This window comes from Varanus komodoensis, unplaced genomic scaffold (genome assembly GCF_004798865.1).
Source record: "Varanus komodoensis strain SLA01 unplaced genomic scaffold, ASM479886v1 scaffold50, whole genome shotgun sequence".
NCBI lineage: Eukaryota > Metazoa > Chordata > Lepidosauria > Squamata > Varanidae > Varanus > Varanus komodoensis.
The window spans coordinates 4,493,514-4,515,756 of NW_025336088.1; the positions used below are offsets into that span (position 1 = coordinate 4,493,514).

The following is a 22,243-nucleotide window of genomic DNA, read 5'->3' on the forward strand; positions in this document are numbered from 1 at the left end:
AGATCTTCTGAACTCTGTGCCCTTAGGGTAGACCCCCCCTTTTCTGAATTTTCATAAGGAAAAGGTAGTTCTACGGCTGGATCCGTCTTTTCTTCCAAAAATCGCTACTTCGTTTCACATGCAGCAAGAGATTGTTTTACCAGCCTTCTTTCCAGCACCTTCATATCCGATGGAGAGATCTCTGCATATGCTGGACGTTTGTCGTTGCTTAGCCTTTTATAGGTCCAGGACTGAGTCTGTTCAACACTCCAATAGACTTTTTGTGAAATACTCGGAACATGACCGAGGCTATCCGGTCACTTCCCAATGACTTTCTAAATGGATAGTGAATACAATTGTTCTGTCTTACCAGTTAGCTAAATTGGTCTTACCATCTATTCCAAGAGGTCATTCTACAAGAGCTGTTGCTGCTTCGGCCTTTGCATCAGGGGTCCCGATAGAAGATGTATGCAGAGCGGCCACTTGGGCTACCCCGTATATCTTCGCCAGACACTATAGGCTCAATGTCCGTGCCAGACAAGATTGCTCTTTTGGCAGAGCTGTTCTTTCTTCTGTCCTTCGTTGATGACACCTCCCTTCTCCAGTTGGGGTAAGCTTGTTATTCTGCCCATATGTGTGATGCACAGAGGCCACGACGAAGAAGAGCAGGTTGCTTACTTGTAACTGATGTTCTTCGAGTGGCCATCTGTGCAGTCACACAACCCGCCCTCCGATCCTGCTTGGTGTCATGGGTGGTTCAGCTTTCTTCTCTTTGATGCTAGGATCTCTTTAGATATTTGTCGTACCACCAAAATTTTGATTCTCTTGTCATGATGACAAAAAAAAAAAAAAAAAATTAAGGGAGCAAACGGTCTTTCAAAGAATGGAAAATGGCGGACACTCCGCTCCTTATATAATGCTTGGAGGGAGGGGGAGCGGAGTTCCCACCAAAAACCGTTAGCTGTTAATCTTCCGGCCAAAGGCTCTGCGCAGGCGCAGAACCCATATGTGTGACTGCACAGATGGCCACTCGAAGAACATCAGTTACAGGTAAGCACCTGCTCTTCTAGGCAAACGTTGTTTCCTGGAAGTCCCAAATTAGTTAATTGAACACCTAGAAGCGATGAGGCTTCCAAATGAGGCCTTTTCATGCAATATGTCTCCCTTATTCATCACATTTTGGGATGGAGGTGTCCCAGGTGATGCCATCTTCCTTTTACATACCTCTTACATACACATACTGCTTTTTCAGCCTGTTTTTCTTACCAAAGAAATTTTGTTGGGTGGCGTGGGAGGGAATGGCACAGCCTCACAAAGTCTTTTGCTTGGTAGTGTGAGGAACCCTCTATCTGGAAGCATCCCAGTGCTGTCCTGATTGAATGTTGCTTCAGCTGGGATACTAGAAACCTCTGCTGGATTTTCCTGTTGGGTGGGAAACACCTCCAAGCCTCCAGGGCTTTTCCTTTCTCTTCCCCACTTGGTTGCTTTCTAGGGCATTTTCTTTTAATGGAAGTGACTCTTGGTGTCTCTTCCCTTCTCCCTCTGCCATGACATAGTAATACTGGGTGCATATAGCATGGAGGGCGAGCCTGAGTTTTAACAGTGATAGAGCAACACCAACATAGATATTAAAAGTTTCAAAGCTTTCTGGGACTGTGTTCTCCAAATACCATCAAGGAGTGCATGAGCAGAGTGAACTGTGCTAGGCTTGTGCCTTCTGCTCTGTAAGGAAGCCTTGATCCACAGTTCCAAGTATATGGGATCATGCTTCAGTGGTTAGGAAAGGGCACTTTGTACATGCTGAGAAATACTCTTTTTTATTCATGTTTCTTTAATGGAAGAGCATGGGAGCAAGTATCTAATGGGACGGGCTGGGGCCGGAAATCCATGATGGATGGCATTTGCAAAAAGGTTATTCTGTTTCCCCCCACAGCTGTCATGGTACACTTAAAAATGGCTCTGTGTGCACATGTTGGCAACACTTTTTGCAGTATGGGTGGTGGGATCATGAAAACTTTTCTTGGAACCATTTTTCCTTCTGAACAGTTAAGGCGGAGGTCAGAGTGTGACCTTATGCATGTGTGTGGGCAGTGATGCTCCCTTTTCCTTCCCAGTCTTTATAGAGAGAGTCCAGAAACATTGACCTCCCCCCCCACCCCAACCTGCAGATTTCTCCAAAGAATGCAACCTCTGTTTGCTGACTTTGGGTGGGAGGTGGGCACTCTGGGCTCTGGCCCAGTGAGGGCATGTCGGAGACCAGTTAATTTGCGCCTCTGTGGGCATAATTGGGCGACCCGGCAGCCGTCCTGTTGGCAAGGGGAACAGTCACCCGTTGTTCTAGCTACTGGCTTTCCCTTTTGTCCTTGCCCCAGGCGGCAGGGGGCTGGGAACAATGCATTGCGAACTGTACATTCCCTGTTCTGGTGCCCAGGCCTGCTTATGAGGTGCCGGGGTGGCCTTTTTCTTCTACAGCAACTGCCCTGTTTGAGGAATAGGATCCTCTATATATGGGACAGGCTGCGGAGCAGCTGTTGGATCTGAAACATCTTGAAATGAAGGCTGTTCAAAATTTCTGCAGCAGTGAATTGAAATTTTATTGGCAGGCTGTGGGTCATTTGGCCAGAGGGAGGTCAGTTTTGCAAGAGAAGGAAAGTGGTAGGAAGCAAACGTATCTTCTGTGGGTCTCTGTGGACACTACCTTATAGAACTGCAGTGTGCTTGTGTAAAATGCCTTCTATGCACCTGATAAGGATGTGTATAGTACTGCTCTGAAAGGAGTATAATAGCTTGCGGTATCTTTTTAAAATTAGTTTTATTTAAAATAAAAAGCAGGGAGTCCTATGCCAAGTCCTTCTTAGCATAGATCAACTGAAATGAATGGGATTTAACCTTATTGCTTAGACCAGGGGTCCTCAAACTTTTTCAACAGTGGGCCAATTGAAAGGTGCTGGCAGTGGGTGTGGGCAAGCAAGGCGGTGCTGGGGGGGTGGAGGGCATGCGCACGTGGCAAGGCGGGGGCGGGCACATGGTGGTGCCGCAGGGCAGCAGTGAGGCAAGGCGACGGCGGCCGCGGGGCAAGCCAAGGCAGCCGCGGGCACGTGGCGAGGCGGCGGCAGGCAGGCTCATGGCAGCGGCGGCTTGTTCTCTCCAAGTGAGTACAAAACCTCTGAGGTGGGCCAGATAAATGGGCATTGCGGTCCATAGTTTGAGGACCCATGGCTTAGACTCTAAGTAGGATGTATGTTGATTTTTACCCACATGGTATACTTTCTAATAAAATGAACTTTCCATTTGGAAAGGCGTTTCATGATTATATTGGCGGCACCAGAGACATGCAGCACATAGCAAAAATGGAAGTGAGGGATGGTTTAAATATATATGGTATTCGAATTAGGAACATCACTGGCAATTTAGGAACATGAGGGGGAAAGAGAGAAGTTCAGAATGGTGGGAGGTATAAAATGTCCACATTTGCTTTAATATACACACAGGGAGAGCATACAGAACATTCTAAGAAGTGATGAACATGCATTTGATGTACATAAATAAACGCCTCAGGATGCAGTTCATGGGGCTGCTTCCATGATGACCTGTTGTGGATTGCCTGATCCATAGTGAGGCTGTTCTGCAGGCAGGGCACATTGGGTCGTCATTTTGAATACACAAACCCTGCTTAGGGGTTGTATCTTGTGAACCTGACAAGAATTGGTACTGTGAGGGTTAGACAACCCCTGCATAATCCCTGTTCTGTTTCAGGGTTATATGAGGGTTGTTTACACAACCCATGTGCTTAAGCAATTGGTAGGAGTTGCTACATCTACATGTAGTTGTCATCTGAACCTGGTCAGCAACCCAGTTTCCATGATCAAAAGAAGTACCTGCAGCTTGAATAATCCGCAAAGGCTTGTCTGATCAGGCAAACTGGCCCAGTGTGTCTTGGAACCATTTCCATTATTGTCCAAAATAGAAGCCAGGAACCTGTGGCCTCTGGCCTAATTTTTATCTTGCAAGTGACAATAGGGAGAGGAGTGGCAGAAAGAGGGAGAGTACTAACCATGACTAGGCTTGCACGACGTGATATGCTGCAACATACCTGAGCCACAGCTTACATATGCAAAATGGCAGCCGGCATGTGGCATGTTACCCTTCCTGGTGGCTGAATTAAACCACAGTGGTGAGCCAGGTAGGCAAACCAGATCAGAGAGAAAGGAAAGGGATGCCCCCTTTGCTCTGCTCCTTGCCAGCGTGTGGCTCCTTACAGATTTGCATCAAGGGAATGTGCTCCTTGACAGAAAAAAGCTTGCGTACCTCAGGATTTCTGGGTCCTTTTGCTGGCTGAGAAAGAGCTGGCAGCCAGCACTAGGGTAAAAGCAAAAACAGTGGGTAAAGATAGGATGCTGGGAGTTTAACTGTTAGTCTCACTGTCCTACCTTCCGCCCCACCTCTGCTGTAACTTCTTAGTTTCAGCTCTTCCAAAACTAGAAACTGGATCTAGCTGTGCTTTCTCTAAACTATAAGACACCTTTGCTCTCTTAAATCCAGAGGCCTGGTTGTCCTCCCACTAACCCTCAACAAGCGTCCTTTTCAAAGTTAGAGGCAGGACACAGCTCCTTGCAGCAAACTGAAGGCATATATACATTCAGCAGGGTCATGTGGTAAAGCTTTTCCTGGACTGTGCCACTGTGCCACATGGGGCCGAGGACAGGGGAATCACATAATCTGAATTCTCTCTTAGCTTAGGTGGAAACAAGGTAAGAACAAACCTTGCAGCAGGTCAGAGAAAATGGTTCAATGTGCCGTTTCCTGACTTATGCTTTTCTGTTTGCAGGGAGAGGGAGCGTTCTAACATACCACATATGTACATATTCTTCCACCTGAAAAGTTTTGCAATCTGATTCTGCTAAATGTATAACTTGGCCATCGTTAAATCCCACCTTGGCTTCCAGCCTAGTTTCTTCTTTGATTCACTTGCCGTATTCAACGGACTTTTTCCAGTCTTGAGAAAACAATCCAGGAGTCAGGTTACATTTGCTGTAATAATGGTTCCTAGCAAACTAGTAATTTTGAGCTAGGATTTGGTCCCAAGACCTGCTTTCAGTTCCATAGTTAGCAGAATATCTGAAACAATAGAGAAGAATGCTTCTGAGTGTATGTAGAGTGCCTTTCGGTTTAACTGGTTTCACTACAATGCATCCCCTAAACGTGGGATTATGGATAAGGGACTCTCAGATCAGATAAGCTCTAGCAACTCTTCCTTTAACAATTAAGCACTTTCTCCCATTCACTAGGCATTGCTGCTCTTCCTAAAATTAGGAATAGAATCCTGGACTTCAGTCACACAGACGCCTGCCTTGCTCACTTGCATAGCTGTACGCCTCTGTGTCTCTCCTGCTGTTGGCTTTGGGCCACACCAGACTGTGTGTGTGTGTGTGTGTGTGTGTTGTGAGGGGGAGGGATCACCCTAGTGAAGCCTTGTGTTTGGCGTTGTCAGGGTGGGGATGTCATGGGCCATAAGTTGGTGCAGAGTCCTCAGGGTGCATTCCCCAGCTGTGAGCCTCTTCCTGCGCAGAGGCCCCACTCAACGAAACCCCTTTCATGTCTAATCTCCTGGCATGCGCCAGCCCTTTTGTTTGCCGGGCCACATCCTGGCTCTTTTCCCTCCGAGTTTTGTGTGTGCGCGCGTGTGTGCGCATGTAGTTTTTTGTTGAAGAAGGGGGAGCTAATCAAACCCATCCTTGGGGGACTGGCCTGGAGGCCTTTCCCATTTGAAGGCCCGTTCACCCTGAGCGGGGCCAGGCCTTTAATATCCTGTCTGACTGGTTTACTCCGGACTCTGGCTTGAAGAAAAACATCGGCAGACATCCTACAGGAAAGGGGCCGTGGGTGTGTAGCCAGGCGCCTTAACCTTTTCATGCCTGGGGGAGCGGAAAACACATCACACATGTGCAGGCTGCGTAGTTTTCTTGCTACTGCCCATGTTTTGTTGCAGCGTACTCAAGTCTAAACGAACTTCCAAATTCACTCAGTGCGGTTTCTCGTTTTGTGCTTTATTTGCAAGCCATGGGAATCCAGACCACTTTTTGAAAACTGTAACGAAACCCCAAGCATCTTGGTGCTCAGCCTTCTCCCTGCTCCAGTTCCTCATAGCATGGATCCTTCACCAAGCTGGAAAAATAAGGCGAGGCCTCTAAATTTGTCACCACACCCCACAATCAAGAACTACATCTCAAGATCAGGAGTTGTGGGAACCAAATATTTCGACACAGGTCAGGTCAGAGAGGAGGGTAAATCAATAAATTGGTGTGTATGTGAATGCATGCACATTTTCATGGGCCTGGTGACAGCTTAGAAGTTTGAAGGGTAGCCTGAACCCAAATCTCTGTTGGGTATGATTTTCTTTAAAAGATTGCTAATTGCTCCATTTTGTGGTACACAAGTTGAAGGCAGGCATTTAAGTGCATGCAGTTAGGTTAGGTTAGGTTAAAGTTTCATTAGTATTATTTTTATTATTAGATTTATATCTTCTTGGTCAAAAAGTCCTCAAAAGCATTACGCACAAAAGTTAAATGACATCATAAAACAATTCAAATTACAAAATAAATTGGATTTTTAAAAAGAGTTATATATTCTGTAAACATACTTTTTAAAAAAGCACTAATGTGCAAAATTTTAGGGATCTGGAACCGTAAAACTGAGTTGTCATAAAATGCCTAGTGGAAAAGAGTGTAGGAAGGAAGGACGGACGGACGGAAGGGACTAAGTGTGCTTCCATAGAGAGAGAGGAAAGGAGGGAGGAGTTCCAAAGGAGGGGGCTTCTTTCAAGTTGCCTGACCACAGACTATGGCAGGAGACCAAGGAGAGCCCCTTCCAAAGATCTTACCAAGCTGGCAGTGTCATATGGAAGCCAGCAGTCCTATAGATGCCCTGGATCCAAGCTGCTCGCAACTTGAAAGGTCAAAAACAGCACTTTGAATTGTGCTTGAAAACAAACTGGGATCCAGTGCAATTCCAAGACTTAAGTGTCAGGTACTCCAAGTAATAAACTCCCTGCACTACCCAAGCGGTGGCAGCAGCAGCATTTTCCAAATGTACCTTAATGGCAGGTGTCATTGCTGAAGTCTTACCTGGATATGACCAAGGCTTATGTGACAGTGGCCTGCCTTCTTCAGGATGGGCCACAATTTGCTTGTCTGTGATACTGCAGTAGCTCAGAGAGCTACAGAGGACTCTCTCTTTCTGTGTCCTCACAACATCCCTATGAGGTATATTAAGTGGTGTGTGTGTTGCCGGGGTGTGGGGGTCTGGTTCAAGCTCCAGTGAACTTCATTGATGAATGTAGATTCAAACCCTGGTCCTAGTCCGATTCTGTAACTGCTACACCACTGTAACTAGTTATAAGTATTCCTCACCATGGCTGCCACTTGAGCATATAGGAATATGCCTTTATGCTCACAAGCTGTTGAATCAGTGAAATTAATCTCAACCTGAATTCCTGTGTGAACTGGATTAAATCTGCTCCTTCCTCCTCGGAATCTTAGCTTTCCATCTCATTCTTCGTAACACTGTAAGACCCCACTTTTTCCTCTTAAGGTGGAGATAGTATTAAGTCTTCCAGGTTCTTAGCCACACTGTGTTTTAACCAGCCTTCTGTGTCTGAAGAAAAGAATCTTAAATTCCTAGCCCTTCACAGCATAAAAGTGCTTTTTTAACCTTCTTTCCTTCTGCTTGCTGCATTTCTGTCCCATATGTAACATATTCTCAAAGTCTCCTTTCTCACAGCTTTACTGTTTTTCCCTTCCACCTCCCTTTATGGATGGTGTCCTAACTCTCTTACATCACACTGAAAATTGCATGCTTGTAATGGAATTACTATGGAGTAATTCTTGTGATGGAATTACCACAGAGACATTAACAGTCCTTTTGATCTAGAAACCCTGGGCCTTTTCGTTTATCCCATTGTTGATGGGAAAAATACACTCTGTTCAAGTTCAGGGGCACTTCCTTTTTAATGACTAATCTGTGTTTCTGGCATTTCAATGATTTTTTTTAAACCTCGGGCTTGGGTAGTTTTATTTTCTTCATACCCAAAAGCAAACCCCTTCTTCAGAGCGGGAATACTGCACTGTCAGTAACGGCTGTGTGGCCTGTTTTTTCCCTCCTTCCATTCCATCTTCTTTCAGCTGAGCTGCAGCGCCAGCATGTCATGCTCCTGGGATTGGTTGTGTCTGGCTCAATCCCACATCTTATTTCTGTGGCCTGAAAATGTCAAATCGCATCTTGCCATCTCACCCTTGCAGAGAGCATGCTGGAGGCGGCTTCCAAAGCTTTGAGGCCTTCAGGCTCACTGATTTAGGATTATTCTTCCTTCCTGGGCTGTTGTGTTCCCCTCTTCTCAGCATTTCTTGTAGAGGGTATCTTACGTAAAGGCATTCTATCTGCAGAATCTATCTAACCAAAATATAAGTTGTTGGGGGAGAGACCTCCCCTACCCCCGCCCTTTAGACAGTGCTGGGGCAGCTATTTCTCAATGCTGTTAAAATTTCAGAAGCCAACTGGCATGTGTAGCAAGATTTGCTTTTCATCAGCAGCTTTTCCATCCTCTGCAGGGCACCTCCCCCCAGTTGACTAGTTCATTCCAGGAACCCTAAATTCAATACGACTAATACATTTGAATACAAACCGCAACTGTCTTATAATTTTATCCTTCTTGAGACCTTCTTTCTTAGTGTTCCTCTGCTGAAAATTTAGAGTAGTATTAGTATTAGTTGCTGCTGCTGCTGCTTTTAATAACCTCATATGGTGAAGGAAGCTTGTCTGGTTTACAAAAAGGACAGCTTACCCCCAAGCTCTAATTCCTTCCTTGTTTATGTCTGTTTTGCAAGAGACCAAGGAAACATGGAAGCTATCTCATGGCTAGCCAGCATGTATAAATGGGCCATCACAGATAGGTCTTGGGTTTCTTTTCACAGCACCTCAGTTGTAATGCCTTTTGGTGAAGACAGGTCACACATTTCATTGCTGGCTTAGAGAATCAGGTGGTGTATATGCATATCTGTGCCAGGCCCTGAAATGTCACAATTACATGAATTGGTCCAGTAACTTGCTCACATAAACTCAGACCTTACCATCTCTTCACTTTGTACATTTAGCCTTGAAATTTCACCTTAGATTTACTTTCTTTTTCTCTGTTTCTCTCTTTCTGCAGCTATTGAAACGCAGAGTACCAGCTCAGAAGAGATTGTGCCCAGCCCACCTTCACCACCCCCATTGCCCCGAATCTACAAGCCGTGTTTTGTGTGCCAGGATAAGTCGTCTGGCTATCACTATGGTGTCAGCGCCTGTGAAGGATGCAAGGTGAGAGCGGAATGGCAGCAAACCCATGCTGCAGGAAAGTTGCTGGGGTGCCATTTTTTGGCTGGTGGGACAGATCCAAGTTAGAAAAGAGGCATGATAAATGCACAACTCTGAAAGATGTTCTGTGATGTAGCAGGCACAGCAAAACACAGAACACAGTTTCTCTCCTTATGTTATCAACTGTGTGTGTTTTACTTGAAAGTGGTCCCCTTTTCTCTCCTCTTCCATCTGCTTCTGTTAGGATTCGTATTGCTGCAGTGTCTAATAATCATTTGAAAACCTTCACTTTGGGTTTTGCTTAGGGTTCATATGGAGCTGAAAAGAATTAGGAGGGATGCCAAATTCCTGATGCTTCTACCCCAGCAGGAAATAGTTGTACACTTTGTCCCTCCTCCCCCGACATGGCTCAAGGATGAGGGCTCAAGAGTGTGAATTACTATATACACAAGAATACACCCATTATTTGCATGCAGTTAATTTTTCCTTCTTCCCTCAGACTATGAACTCTTCTGTCTTTAAAACATTTATCTTATTCCTCTCCCCTGCAACTACGCTGTTCTAGCTTATCTGTTTTTTTGCAGATGCCCCCACTTGCACCAGGCTGGCACCATGGCTCTGTGGGTTGGCAGAGAGCATCAGCCTGGGCAAGCAGGCTTGGTCTCCACCAACAAACCCCTTCCCTCTGGCTCATTAGCATGAGGCCTTTTGTGCCTCTGGTTGCCTAGAAGAAAGCCTTTTCTCCTTCCCCTCCAGGAGTCCCTTAATCTCATTAGGGGGACGTGGTGATGTTGTCCTCGCTCCCTGGTGCCATGGAGCAGCAAGGCCCCTGTTGTTGCCACCCCTAAACCAAAGAGTTTCTACTGCCCCGAGCTGCGTCCCTAACCAGTCAGTTGCAATAGCAACCTGTATTTGGTTTAGAAAGCAAGCAAGCAACAAACCATTGATGTGTTGTTTTTTTGAGTTTTGAAAATCAGGTAAAAAAGTATAAAATACTTCTTTGAGGTAGTTTGAGGCCCTGTGAATAATTCTGCACATTAGTGAGAGGCGGGCCTATAATTCCAAACGGAGTGTAGCTGTCCTGATAGTCTGAGTTTGATAATTAAAAAGACATTTCTAGCCCTCATATGCAAAACAAGTTTGCCCTTCATGTTATGCAGTACAAACACAAAAAGGGAATAGCACTATTAAGAAACAGGAAAGAGGGAAACACTCGAGATGCTAGAAAAGAAATGCATTCCAGGCCCTGAATATATTTCTTTCCTGGCTTATCTGGCATCTTCCCTGCTTTTTTGCCTCCACATGATGCTTAAAACTCAGGAGGTATTTATCTGGTCCATGCCTGGATGGGAGACCATTCAAGAGCCTCCATGGTTCCACCTTGAGTTCCATGATGGAAACAAGATAGAATATCAACATACTTAATAAAACTGCACACATACAAAATCTCCTTATTACTAGTTTTCAGTGTGACCCTAAATTCCCAAGGTCTCATGACAGGCAGCTTGCCCAGCTTTTAAAACTTGTTGGCTTGACATATGTAGCATTGCCCAAATCTGCCCAAGAATGCAGGAAACCAGGGGTTTGGTGATGGTAGAAAGACTTTTCTTACAGATGCGAAAGGAGCTAAAAAAAACCCAGACTTGCTTGCACACTGGGCAACAAGCAACTCTCACTATGTATTTAATGAGAGTGGCTTGCAGCACAGCTTGTGTATCTTCAATGTGCAACCACTTTGTATGATGGACTTGTATTACTGCCTGTATATGTGTCTGAGAAAAGAGACATTGGACTGGAACCAGATCTAGTCAAACCTAGACCAAATCCAGAGAAAACAACAGGATTTACTGATTTCTTTACTACAGTTATATCTTACTGTTTTCTTTTTCAAAGAACTCAGAGCAGCTGGCATCATTCTTCTCCTTTTGCTCTTAGTCTTATTCCCACAACAGCGACCCAATGAGGTAGGTTGGGCTGAGAGTCCATGACTGGCCCAGTTGACTCCATGGTGGAGCCAGGACTAGAACCCAGGTTCCCTGAATTCCAGGCTCATGCTCTTAACCACTGCACCACACTGGCTCTTAGTTGGGATTTAAGCTAGTAATGAAATTTCTAAATCCTGTTAGACTAAATCTGGACACAGTTCAATGTCTAAGGGCAGACAGTACAGCTGAGCTAAGGCTTGAACTGAGAACAGCTTGCACTTTTCACCAGTTTGCACTACCTTTACTCTTAGAGAGCACACACATGACAGTGAAGTGGCAGGCCATACATTGCTGTAAAGGAGGGGAGAAAAGATTAACTTGTTCATGCCACTTTATCTCTTTTACACCCTGTAGGGCTTTTTCCGCCGCAGCATTCAGAAGAACATGGTGTATACCTGTCACCGCGACAAGAACTGCATCATCAACAAAGTGACGCGAAACCGATGTCAGTACTGCCGTCTGCAGAAGTGCTTTGAAGTTGGCATGTCCAAGGAGTGTAAGTGAGGGGTGAGGAGGAGGAGAACGATGGGGAAGGGAAGTTTCTGGCCACCAGCATCTTCTAATAGTAATACTTCCAAAATCCCCTATTAGAAACTCCTGAGAGTTAGCTTGAGATGCAATAGATTTGGGAAACCCAGGTCTAAATCTCTGTTGCTCTATGAAGATGTTGTCTCAACTAAGAATCATAAAGGATTTTCAAATAATCAGAGTGCTGCAAAAAGTCCCTTGTAATACAGTCATTAAAAGTTGAGGGCCCCTGTGGTCCTTGAGAGGGTATGAGGGCAAGGGGAATAAGAGCACATTGGAGACTATAATGAAAATGGGCCAGCAACAGATTTACTTGTGCATAGAGTACAAAACAAAAGGCTAAAAGAAGGAATGAAAGAGCCAGTATAGTTCAGCTGCCATGTTAAAATATGCAAATTTCCAGTTCCCATTATTGTGATGGCATGTTTGCAAACAGTTGTGGAGTTTAGCAAACACTTCAGCCTCCCTCAGCCTGATGCTCTTCAGATGGTTGCACAACAATTGGCCAGGAGTGATGAGACTGCATTTGCGCATCTGGAGGGCATCAGCTTGAAGAAAACTGGTCTTTGTCATGCAGGTCTACCTGACCACCTTGTGCTTTCAGGTTGTTCTGCTGATATATTCTTTGCTTCCAGTTAGTTGCCTTTGCTTCCTTTCATCCTACCTCACATCTCTTGTGGAAAAAAGAAATTGCAGCTTCTGCAAAAAAAAAAAAAAAAAAAGTGTCAGAAATGTATAATGTTACTTCTTGTCAGTATTTGGAGATGTTGTCTAACAGATCTCTCCAGTAGATACTTGGAGAAACAGTGCTACAGATAAAAGAGTGTTAACCTATTCCGCCAAAGAAGATACCCTCTCCTACATCCAGAAAGAAAATGCAGTCACCATTGATACATGGGGATTTTTCCAGTTTTCACCCAAAAGAGGTGACGTGTGGGGCTCACCCTCTGCTTTGTTCTAATTTTGAGGGTGTTTCCCCGGCAACCAGTGATTGATGATGTCAGAGATAAATGACGCAGACAGGGCCCTCCTGGCGTCTGCAGTGCTTAGTTGTCATGGCAAAGTGGGGTTCCTTCCCCCACCCCCATTACAGTCGGGAGCCATGACAACTAAGCGTTAGATTAATAAAGCCTTGAGTAGAGAAGCAGCAGATTGATCTAGTGGAAAGGGTGTAGAATCAGTGGTTCATCTGGAACATCTGGAATCCTGCCCTGTTTCCTCCCATGGATGCAAGAAACAGAATGATCAAAGAGAGGCCAGGCAAGCACTATTCTGGCCCAGCCCTGCCCAGTTTCTCTACCCATTTGTGCCTAGAATCCAGGTGTCCTTTTGGAAACCTCTAAGTATAGGATCAGCCCTAGAGATGTTGTGAGGAGAAGTGGATGTTGACTTTGCCACCCGCATGTTAACAAAGAGGGGGTGACACTTGCTGAATCAAAGTATGGGGCCAAGTCACTGCAGAAGCCAGGAATTTTGTGAGAATTATTTGTGGAAACTGGAGAACTAAGGTTGGGTGGAGATAACCATCCTTTTGTGAGGAGTTGGGGCAGGGAGTGCTCAGGCCAAACAAGAATCCGTGTGTGGCATGCCTAGCAAGAGAGAAGTGGAGAAGGTAGCCCACCTTTCTCAAGTCTGCTTTTTAAGATGTACCCCCCCCCCAACAATGCTTTTGAATCCTTCTCTCATCCGCTCTTCTTGGTGTCTTTTTGCTTCTTCTAATGCCAGCTGCTTTTTCTACCCCCCAGCCTCTATGTGATGATGGATGCAGTATCCCCCCCTCCCTAACTGCCTGTCTGGACTGCGCTTTATTGAATTTGCCAAGCAGACATGACTGATTTCCGAATTATCCCCCTCCCCCCCGCCCCTACCTCTCCCTCAGGCAGGGCGGTGAAATGTACCAGCCCACCACAAGCGAAAGGCGCATCTGGCGTTGCCATTGCCTCTTGACGTGTTTTATTTTTTTTAAGGAAGGATTATCTTAAAGATTAAATCCCCCCCATCCAAAAAAATTGAGAAACCTTCTAGTCCCAGAAGCATATAGCCCCCAGGGTACCTTCATTCAGGTTCTGTGCAAATATATACTATAACTGTGCAACCCCCCCAAAAAAACCCCCAAACCCTTACACAAGGCTTTGCGCTGCCTCAATAAATTTCATATGCAGGAAGGCAGTGCCACAAATCTGATACACGCGCCCATGTCTTTTTGCGGCCTATGGGCCTTCATATTGTAATTTGTGTCAGTTCTGTTCTCTGTAGGTTAATTAGACACATTCCAATTAGTTAAGTGGCTGTTGTTTGCATTTCTTTTGTCTGTTTGAAGCCTCCCTCATTGGTAAGATTTCCAGCAAGTGTAAAAAAAAAAAAATAGGAAGGCATGCTTGAAATTGGGTACATAGCACAACAGTGTTGAAACTCTATTCCCTTTGCTAACTTATTCCTATACCAACAAAGAACCCACGTTGAAATGGTTTTGCAACATTTCCCAAAGGCTCAAATGGGAAGGCGTCTTGCAAATTTGAGAGCAGTGCTCTAGGTTGCTCCTGGTGCCCTCGGTTAGTGAATATATGGTCCGCACGAAAGGAGGAAACCCTTGGAGGGAGGAACACACAGGGGAAACAAGAACTAGTAGTTTTAGCCAGAATAGTAACAAACAAGACAGAGGGTATGATGTCAGCATAGGACAGTTCTCTCTGTCCATGATGGGGTAACGCTTCCCCAGGAGGAAGAGATGCGTCATCTCATGTTTTTCTTAGGCTCTCCTTTGATGGATTCTCTGCTGTAACATTTCACGAGGTCAGCCTAGCGAGGTGTTTCTGGCTGCTTCATTATGATGGAGATTTGGCTGCAGCCAACCATGCTTCAGTAACCCCATAGGCACTACTTGGGGTGACCTTTGAAGATTGGTTTCAGAACTGCTGCTAGTGCAGATTGCAGGGGCCCATCTCCTGACCAGGGCAGGCTAGAGGGAACATATCTTTTGGCCACAGAGCAAGTTTAAAGTGTGGCTCCATGGTCTTCCGGATCCAGTTTAAAGTGTGATCCTCCAAAGTCTGTGCATCTATATTTTCAGGAACTGCAGTCCCCCCTCCAAATGCAACTCTGTCACCATCCTTTAGTACTCCAGCTGGGGTTGTAGCCCTGTGTTGCGGTGCCATATCACTGAGATCTGCCTTTTCTGTGGTAGTAGCTCTGGGATACACACCTTGGCGGGACTCACACTGTGGTGCTTTGGCTTGAGATTTCAGCAGCTGGTTAAGCTACATTGTTCAGGCAGGTTTTTACTGATGGTTAATGATTTTATACTGATACCTAGAGGATGATTTTTCAGGCTTTGGCTTTTTACTTGTATCTCTGAATTTCTATCATATTAGCATTGATTTTTAATCTGTTTATCAAGACAGTCTTCATTATTCTTCAGGTGCTGCTTTTGGCATTAGGGAAATGGTATAGCAGTGCTAAAATAAACAAACCTAGATTGGAAATCAAAATAATTCTTAAGTATTCGTGAGAGCAAAGCCCCCTTTAGCTAGTTAAACATATTACACTTATGGCTTCCATTTGGTAACCTCAGCTGCAAAATACTGGGGTCAGGCAGGGATGTAAGATCAGATTATGTTTTCCCAACTTTCCTTAGGGCATGAAAGCTTGCCACACAGAGATTAGATGTATGGGATGATGCATTGGCAAAGTGATGTGGCAAATAAATAGATCCTGCTTGCATTCTAGGTCTAATTGTCATATTTAGGATTGAGAAAGAATTTGACTGGCTACAGATGGAGGGAGGGATCTTTCCCCTGCAACATATAGTTGGACTCACTTGCCAGAGCCTTCCAGAGCTCAGCCTTCACTTACTGTCTGTGATGGGACACTGTGGCCTGGATTAGAAAGGTTGATCTGTCATGGGAGTAGGGTGGAGAGTTCTGCCCTTGGGATAGGGCCAGCGGCATGTTGATTCCCCCCCACACCCCTTCGTGTGCTGCTGGGCACACCCAGAGCCATCTCAGCACTGGTATTTGGTGCTTGGTGTCCACACTATTGGCATAAATCTCCTACCTTATGGGGGCAGGGTGTGCACCTGTTGTGCATTCCCCATTCCTGGTTTCTGGTTCCATGGTTGAAAAACCACATCTGCTATGCAGGCACACTTTTAGCTGGGTTGAATAAGAGCACTGCAAAATGATCCAGTCATTCTCTTCATTTCTGATTCTCTTTGTTTTATAGCTCACGTTGCTTTTCCACGTTTGCTTCCTCAACACAATTTGGGAAAAACATTTCAGTTTTTCTGGGTATTGCCACAGCAGGTCTCGAGGCAAGGAATAGTCTGGGGGCGTTTTTTGCAGCTCAGTCTTCTGTGTTCCCCTTAAAATGCATGTTCTCTTCTCTTCCACATTCTTCCACATAACTTCTTCTGTCCTTTGACCAACATTGAGGCTTTTCCTTCAACCTGCTTTTCTCATTTCCTTCTTTTTCTCAGCTTTTATTTTTGCTGCTCTCCTTTCCCTTAGTCTTTTGCCTCTTCTACCTGCCTTTCTCTAATTTTGGCTTATCAATTGTGTGCCTTGTTTGCCCTCTTTTTTCAACCAGCGTTTGACCACTCTTTTCTTTTGAACTACCTTCCTGGATAGTCAACCTCCTCTGTATTCCAGCAGTTCAATTTGTCAGCCGTCCTGCCTCTGTCCTTGGCTTCTGGGATGCAGCTGCCCAATTCTCAGCCCTGTTGAGGTTTCCCAAGCCAAACTGATTTTTCACATCACTCACAGAAGTAGCATGTGGCAATTCTAGCATCCCAGCAGTTGAAATGTTTGCAGGCAGTCCATTACAGCACATCACCTAAGCCCATAGCAGGAGCACAAGAAAAAAGAGTGGTACACAGAGCATGTTCAGATGTAATCACAAAGTTCAGTGACAGCTCATAGGCTTAAAACCCATGAATCGCAGGGATGTGTGTTGCATGCAAGCCACTTCCACTTTCCAGAAACAGCCTGTGAGTGTCATATATATAGGTTGTTTTCATGATGTCTGAACCTGGGCATTTTGGAGGGCTGGGCGGAGGTGGTTAAACAATGTAAAGTAAATCCAATAATAAATCATATTTATTATTATTATTCATTTCTATACTGCCCAATAGCCAAAGTTCACTGTGCAGTTTACAACAGTTCATAAAAGCAAAATAATATAATACCATAAAATGTTTTCATAATGTACTTTAAGAGAACCAATAAAAATAGCTTAAACAAAATACAATGAAGAGTGGCCCTGTAAAAACACCTGTGGTGGGTAATCCCCTCAGGCCATTGGATGTCCAGCTTTTCTGTCAAAGCTCTGGCTTAAAGGGCCGTCTTAACCTGGCCTCCTAGGAAAGCCCTGGATGTTAGCACAGTGTCCGGGTAGATTGTTCAGTACAGAGAGGCACTCCATCAAGTATTATGATCCCACACTGTGTAAGTATAGATTAAAACCAGCACCTTGAATTGGGCTTGGAAGCATACAGACAGCCACTGCCAGCAGGCCAAAGCTGATCTAAAATGTTCAGCTCTTTGGATCCCCCTTTTGTTAATGTGGCTGCTGCAGATTTGCACAGGTTGAGGCTTCTGAACGGTCTTCAGGGGCAGCCCCACACAGAGTGCATTGCAGTAATCTAATTTAGAGGTTACTAGACTGCAGATTGCTGAAACCAGTTATTCCTATCATGATAGGGGCATAGGTGGGCCATGAACCAAAGCTGGTAGAAGGCACCCCATGCCACTGAGGGGAGCTAAGCCCCAAGTGGCAGCAATGGATCAAGGAGCCCCCTCCTCCAAGTTACAAACCAACTGCTTAACCGGTTGCACACCGTCTAGAACAGGTTGAACACCCTCCATCTGATCAGAGGAACTATGAAATTAACTGCATCTTAGTCTTGTCTGGATTGAGTTTCAGTTTGTTAGCCCTCATCCAGTCCATTGTCACGGCCAGACATGGTTTAGCATTTCCACAGCCTCACCTGCTGATGATGAAAAGGTGAAATAGAGCTGCATGTCATCAGCGTATTGATGGCAGTGCACTCCGAAACCTCCAGTTGACCCCACTCATTGCTTTCATGGGGACAGAATAGACCTCTGGGGAGCTGCACACTCTGAGGAGAATCCACAGGGTTGGGCAGTATTCCTTTGGCACCACTTTCTGGGAGCAACCACTGAATTACAGTGAATGCTGCCATTACATCCAAAGAGGGCCACACTCTGACACACTGCTAAAAGCTGAGAGCCGTGGTTGACCACCATTCTCTGGCCTAGACTGGTGCTGCTCCATCCCTGGACACCTCTGCAGTGAAAGTCTAGGTCATTTGCACAGCTAGTTAGAGAGGAAAATCAGTTCCATCTGAGGCTGGAAATGCAAGGAGGGATGGTAGCCTGCGCTCTTTCCGTCTCTGTGAACTGGGGGTGAATGGGTGAGGGAAACTTGCCACAAGCAGGTAGGCAAGAGGCACTGAGGTGGGTAAGATATAACTCCTTTCCAAAAGGAAAATAATTGGGTGCTTTGTTGTGTTTGCCTCCATTGAAGATACAGAATGCTTTTAAAGTCAGACCTCTGTTCAGTCCCTTTATCTGGCTGCCTATGTATACCCCCCCGGCAACTCTTCGGCACCTGTGCCCCCACTTTTTTAAAGTATCATCAAAAGCGTTATATTCCAAATATCTTAATTAGGTGTAAAACTAATAATTTAAAGTTACTATTACTAAGTAATGTTACATAATGGCAGTGGTCAAGGCAAAAAGCCTTGGGTGGGTTCTTTTCAGGGCTCTTGATTTCTCACTCTCTTGGAAAGCACACCCACTTACGTAGGACTCTCACGCTTGCTTTTCCATCCAGCGGTCCGGAATGATAGAAACAAAAAGAAGAAAGATGCTCCCAAGCAGGAATGTTCTGAGAGCTACATCATTACGCCTGAGGTGGAGGATCTCATCGAGAAAGTGCGCAAGGCCCACCAGGAGACCTTCCCTGCTCTCTGCCAGCTGGGCAAGTACACCACGGTAAGTGGCAGCCAAGACAGCAAAGCGAGGGAGAGGGGAAGGCTGGGTGCGAGAGCAGGCAGGCTACATTGCTGGGATTGCGAGGCAGCCAGCACTGTAATTGGGAGAGATCCACTGATCTGGGGCAAGAGCACGCCTTCCATTAGGAGTACCTTGTGCAAATAAACTCCTCAGATTTGGCTCTGAAATAGAAGCCGCAGGGATAAATTCTATACCATATGGATGTGTTTTGCTAATTGGCGACCATCGCTTATGCTCTGGGGGTTCATCTTATTAAGCTGCCTGATACCTAGCAAGTTGGGATATTCACTAAGCGAGAAACTATGAAGTTCACAAAGTCACATAACACTTTGCATAAGAGGAAAAATTAGAAACAGACAGCCTTATGGTTATTATAAGACTAATAATGTGTTAATCTCTTCATATAAAACTATCCCCCACCCACTAATATCCACTTATGGGCAGAGGAATCGGAATCATTTGAGAAATATCAAAGAACCAAATGTGTTTTGACCATATTTGGTCTTTCTTTGTAGGCTAACAAAGGCTTAATGATTCCAGATCTCATAGAACACATAAAGGGCAATGCCTTTCCACCCAGTTTGCCCAGCATCATCCACAGCCACTAAACTATCAACAGTGTCTGCAAAATAATCAAAAAACGATTAGTACAAATTATTAAATGTCACAAAACTGCAATATTTTCAAAACAAGCCTACCACTTGAAAAGCATTATAATCCTCCAAACAAAGGCATAGGCAAGAAACAGCTGAAAACTTGATCTAGTACAAATCCACATTCCTAGCAGAAAATATGCAGAAGTTCCACAAAAACACATTGTTTCTCTGAAGGGGAGAAAAGCAACTATAATACCCCTAACGCTATCGAGATTTTTAAGGGACACTACCATAGACCCTGGGTGCTTTTGTAGATCATGCATTCCACGCTGGTAATAAGCCAGGGTGGGCCTATTGTTGTGTGAGCTTTGGAGGCTTTTTGCTCCCCGTGGTTTTTCCACAGGGAATATGCGTAAGAATATGCATGTTAAGCAATGGTGGAATTCCATAAGAACACTAGCTGTCAAATGGCTAGAGACAAAATGGTGGTTCTTTCAGGGGGTGGCTTGAACTTTTTCATGTTTGCAAGCACCTAAAGTCTCAGAAGCAAGCGGAAAAGAGAGTGCACCCTTGCCCCTCTGACACGAAAAAGACTAAATATAGTTCATTCATTTATTCAATTTATATCCTGCCTTTTTCCTACAAAGTGCTCAAGGCAGCTTACATCATTCTCCTCCTCCATCTTATCCCCACAACAACAACCCTGTGAGGTAGGTTGGGCTGAGAGTCTGTGACTGGCCCAGAGTCACCCAGTTGGCTCCATGGCTGAGGGGGGACTAGAACCCAGATCGTCTGAGTCCCAGTCCCAACCACTACACTACACTGGCTCTTATACAGCACACTGGCTCTAGTTGAGGAACTTGCCACAAAAAGGTACAAATCTCACTATTCTCTTTTCTGCAAGCACAGACCACTTGCACATTTGGTTTGGTTCGACAGCTTGCCTTTGGAAATCAGTCAAATGAAACCAAAGGGTGGGGGGGCACTATTTGGAGCCCCTCTAGGTCAACGTTTAAGTTTGGTACTTGTGCATTTTTCCAGCAGGTATGTCCCTGGACATTGCCCAAATAAGGATGCCTATTTTCATATCTCTCTAAGTGTCCAGGTGGCACTCAAAAAGGAACAAAACAATGATAAAATGTACGCCAACATCAGTGCACATTAGGGGTCCAAAATATATATTTTAAAGGGTTTGCAGCTGTGAATAACCTCTCCATTGTGGTATGTGAACATTTGAAAGGGGCTCTCGGTGAGTGTCTAAATGAGGATCATGAAAGCTGGCTCTTAAGCCAGAGCTTGCAGTCTGGAGGGGGGAAAAGGCAAAGGGGCAGAAAAAGCCATGGTGAGCTATAAATGACTTGCAGTTGCAGAGTGGAGGACAGCAAGCCAGGGCTAGCCACCCCAAGAACTGCTTGGGCCCTTGCAAGTTGGCTGGCACGGGAGGGTAGGCTCAATAATGCAAGTCTTTTGCTGCGCTTGCCAAAAAGTGCGCTTGCTCACTCCCTTCACCCAGGAGGGGTGTAACAACCCCTATGACAGGTTGTCAGAATGTGCAGATCCCCCCTCCCCCCACCTGAGTCAAAGGCTCCATGAAAGCCTTGGCTTCTGCTTAATCAGATGGCAAATTTCACAGGTGCTACAGTCAGGGATGGCTTTTCGGCAGGCATTCCAGCAGCTGCCGTCTTTTGTCCATCTGGCACAGCATCACCTACCCCAATTGTTTGCCGCCACCCAGGAGCTCTGGCGGATATTATTTCTTACAATAATGATCTGTCCCATCACGTTTTGCCTGATCCACTTAACCAGGGGTGTTGGGGTTTGAACCGGGTACTTTCTGCATGCCAGCAGGTACTCTACAGTTCAGTAGCAGTCCCTTCTGCTACTGTTCACTAGGCTAAACAGATCCTCTCTGCCTGCTTCAGTTGACTGAGTCAGACACATTTCAACATTTTCTCTTTAGCCAGAAGAGTGAGCAACTTGCCTGTGTACAAATTAACTATTATGCATAATTGTATCCTACCTTTTAGTATAATTTACTCATAATGCATCTTCCAGTTGTTTTATTCTAAGTCTGAGTTTCTTAAGAGAAGCTCCTTAGTTTTGTTTGCCGGCCACAAGTTTCCCATTCCTGCATTGGAGAAGACTTGCTATGACTGTCTTTATTTCTTAAGCAGCTGCCTCCTGCAAGCATCCACCAAGTGCAGCCCTCCCACCCTGTTTGTGGCTCAAGGGAGATGGCCAGCTTGCACTTCTCTACTCAGCTGGTATCCCAGAGCGCATGCGGTATGAGAAGGGATTCAGCTGGGGCTTGTGAGAGCCTGCTCCTACTGGCTCCCAGATGAGTGGTGTGGGGGAATCCCCAGCTCATCTTTTATTTTTGTTAACAGAGAGATAACAAAGGGATCCTTCTTTGTGCCACTTGCCCTCTGATGCAAGCTTGGAAGCGCAAAGGGGAATCTTTCTGTTCTCAGAGATTGCATGAGGCCTCTTCTCCTCAGGGCATGGGATTTGTGGAGGATGCTCAGACCTCCATGGGCTGGATTTGGGTCACCCTCTCTTGCCAAGGTAACCAGGCAAAATGGCTTCGGGGCATTTTCTAACCTGCCGCTTCAAGAAACCCATCAGAATTCTGAGTGCGAATCAAAAATTCCTTCACCCAGTCTTCCCAGAGAGGAAGTTCATCCCTAGGCTCAAATATGGTGCTTTGCTTTGGAGTCTTCAGTGCCATCTTCTCACCTTAAGCTTCCGGTGTCTCCTCCCTGCCCCATTC

General features: G+C 45.4%; 1 protein-coding gene across 9 annotated transcripts in view; it reads left to right on the forward strand.

Annotated features, from left to right (window-relative positions):
• Positions 1 to 22,243, forward strand: part of RARA (retinoic acid receptor alpha) — a 158,894-nt gene that overhangs the window by 129,015 nt on the left and 7,636 nt on the right. For 8 of the 9 annotated variants that reach the window (XM_044447212.1, XM_044447210.1, XM_044447213.1 and 5 more), the window contains 3 exons: positions 9,185 to 9,333; positions 11,670 to 11,811; positions 18,696 to 18,856. In XM_044447212.1, coding sequence (XP_044303147.1) covers positions 9,185 to 9,333; positions 11,670 to 11,811; positions 18,696 to 18,856 — 452 coding nt within the window. Of the gene's footprint in view, positions 1 to 6,037; positions 6,246 to 9,184; positions 9,334 to 11,669; positions 11,812 to 18,695; positions 18,857 to 22,243 lie in introns of all 9 variants that reach the window. The other variant, XM_044447216.1, reaches the window with a different exon arrangement.